At 38.2% G+C, this 1,696-nt stretch overlaps 1 protein-coding gene across 1 annotated transcript in view; it reads left to right on the top strand.

Moving 5' to 3' along the window:
• Positions 1-918: 918 nt before the first annotated feature.
• The window catches only part of clcnk (chloride channel K), a 17,393-nt gene continuing 16,615 nt past the window's right edge, over positions 919-1,696 (top strand). The window contains exons 1-3 of the mRNA XM_014010402.1: positions 919-1,137; positions 1,299-1,430; positions 1,512-1,640. Of these exons, the coding sequence (XP_013865856.1) occupies positions 990-1,137; positions 1,299-1,430; positions 1,512-1,640 (409 nt within the window). The 5' untranslated portion in view covers positions 919-989. The remainder of the gene's footprint in view (positions 1,138-1,298; positions 1,431-1,511; positions 1,641-1,696) is intronic.

A 1,696-nucleotide genomic window follows, 5' to 3' on the forward strand; every position in this document is an offset into this window, starting at 1 on the left:
TATCTATCTATCTATCTATCTATCTATCTATCTATCATCTAATTATTTTAATCAAGAAAAGGATGCTATCTGATAAAATAGATAGATTTTAGTTTGAAACTGCAAAGCCATGATGCACCTTTTCTATTAGCTATAATGCATATTTTACAAATACAACATATTTTAATAATTCATCACATGAATGAATGAAAATATTTCCAGAGAAGGAAAAGGTCATCGTCATATTCCAGAAAACTAAGTTTAACATAATTAATTAATCAGTCTGGTAAAAATTTTTTTACCAGGACAAACCTAATGTAGCTTTTGTTTATTTATCAAGTAAAAAGGATTTGATGGCAAAAAGAARAAAGTGATGAGGTGGCAGAAACCGACAAGTGAGAAGATGAAGATTCATTGATCCGTGTAAACTGTGACTGAAGAAGAGAAAAAAACTCTAAAACCACTACATAAAYAAAACAGTGTCTTCTGACAGTATGGAAAATAATTTAGTCTTAAATGTATTTAAATATAATCTCAATTGCACAAATCCCATAATATTTACCAAAACCTGAGCCAAAATGCAGAAGGTGTGAAACTCTCTACCCTGCATGCAAATCTTTTTTTTTCCCCCCATAAAAATGTAGAATTTAAAAAAAGTATATATTTTTTAATAAAACTGCATTTTTACATTTTGGACTCATGAAGGGCACCTACCACTGTTCCTCCTCAGAGTTAATATTAGCTACGCTTTCAAGCGTGACAGCTTCATCATTTCTATGCTAATGCCCTAACAGAGGTCAGCCTCTAACCAGGTAACACCTTATCTACACCGCACCAGTACATATACTGCGTACCATCATGTTTGTACTCACCAGCTACTGTACTGTACACAAATGGATGGAGCAGCTCAGAAACAAGCAGCAGGTGAGTATTCCTCTCATCCGCGCTCGTTCTCTTTAAACTTGTCTGAGGTTTTTAGTTGTCCACATTTAAATGTACTCGAAGCCAAAATGAAGAACTCTGATGAGTCTCCTGGGAGAGGAACCGACGAAGAGAAGAATATTCTGGAGCAGGAAAATCAATCGGAGACGACTCATAATACCACACTACTTTTGAATCCATGGAAACCCTGCAGAGGGTCTCGAAGAGTCATCAGAGGTCAGTGATGTGCAACATGAGAATAAAGTTTTGATTTCTTACTGCAACATGTTAGAAACATTTCTATTCATAGAAAAAAAAATCCTAATATGTGATCATCAGCTATGTTATTTAACTTGGACCTGTTTATTGTTTTAACTGGAGGGGTTTTGTCTTCACAGACTGTCTTTTGAAGCTGAGGCGTTGTTTGGAATCAGTGTGTGGGATGAAGTGGTACGGCTACGCTACTCTGGGTGTTTTGACAGCCGTCCTGAGCTTCATCGCGGACTTCATCGTGGCAAAGCTGCTGAGAGGTGACGGCACAAACACAACCGCTTAACATTTCACAAAACCACAGCGGCGGGGATTATTTTGTCCTCTTGTATCACTTTTAGCTCACCAGTGGCTTTATTTGAACCTGGAGGGCAACATCCTGCTGCAGTTCCTCTGCTGGACTCTCTACCCAGCATCCCTCTGTGGTTTCACAGCATCTTTCACCTACAGCATCTGCCCTTTCTCCACAGGTTAGTCCATAAACACTTACACTAGGGCTGTGTATTGGCAAGAATTTGGCGATACG

The sequence above is a fragment of the Austrofundulus limnaeus genome, unplaced genomic scaffold, assembly GCF_001266775.1.
Source record: "Austrofundulus limnaeus strain Quisiro unplaced genomic scaffold, Austrofundulus_limnaeus-1.0 Scaffold68, whole genome shotgun sequence".
In the NCBI taxonomy this organism is placed as follows: Eukaryota; Metazoa; Chordata; class Actinopteri; order Cyprinodontiformes; family Rivulidae; genus Austrofundulus; species Austrofundulus limnaeus.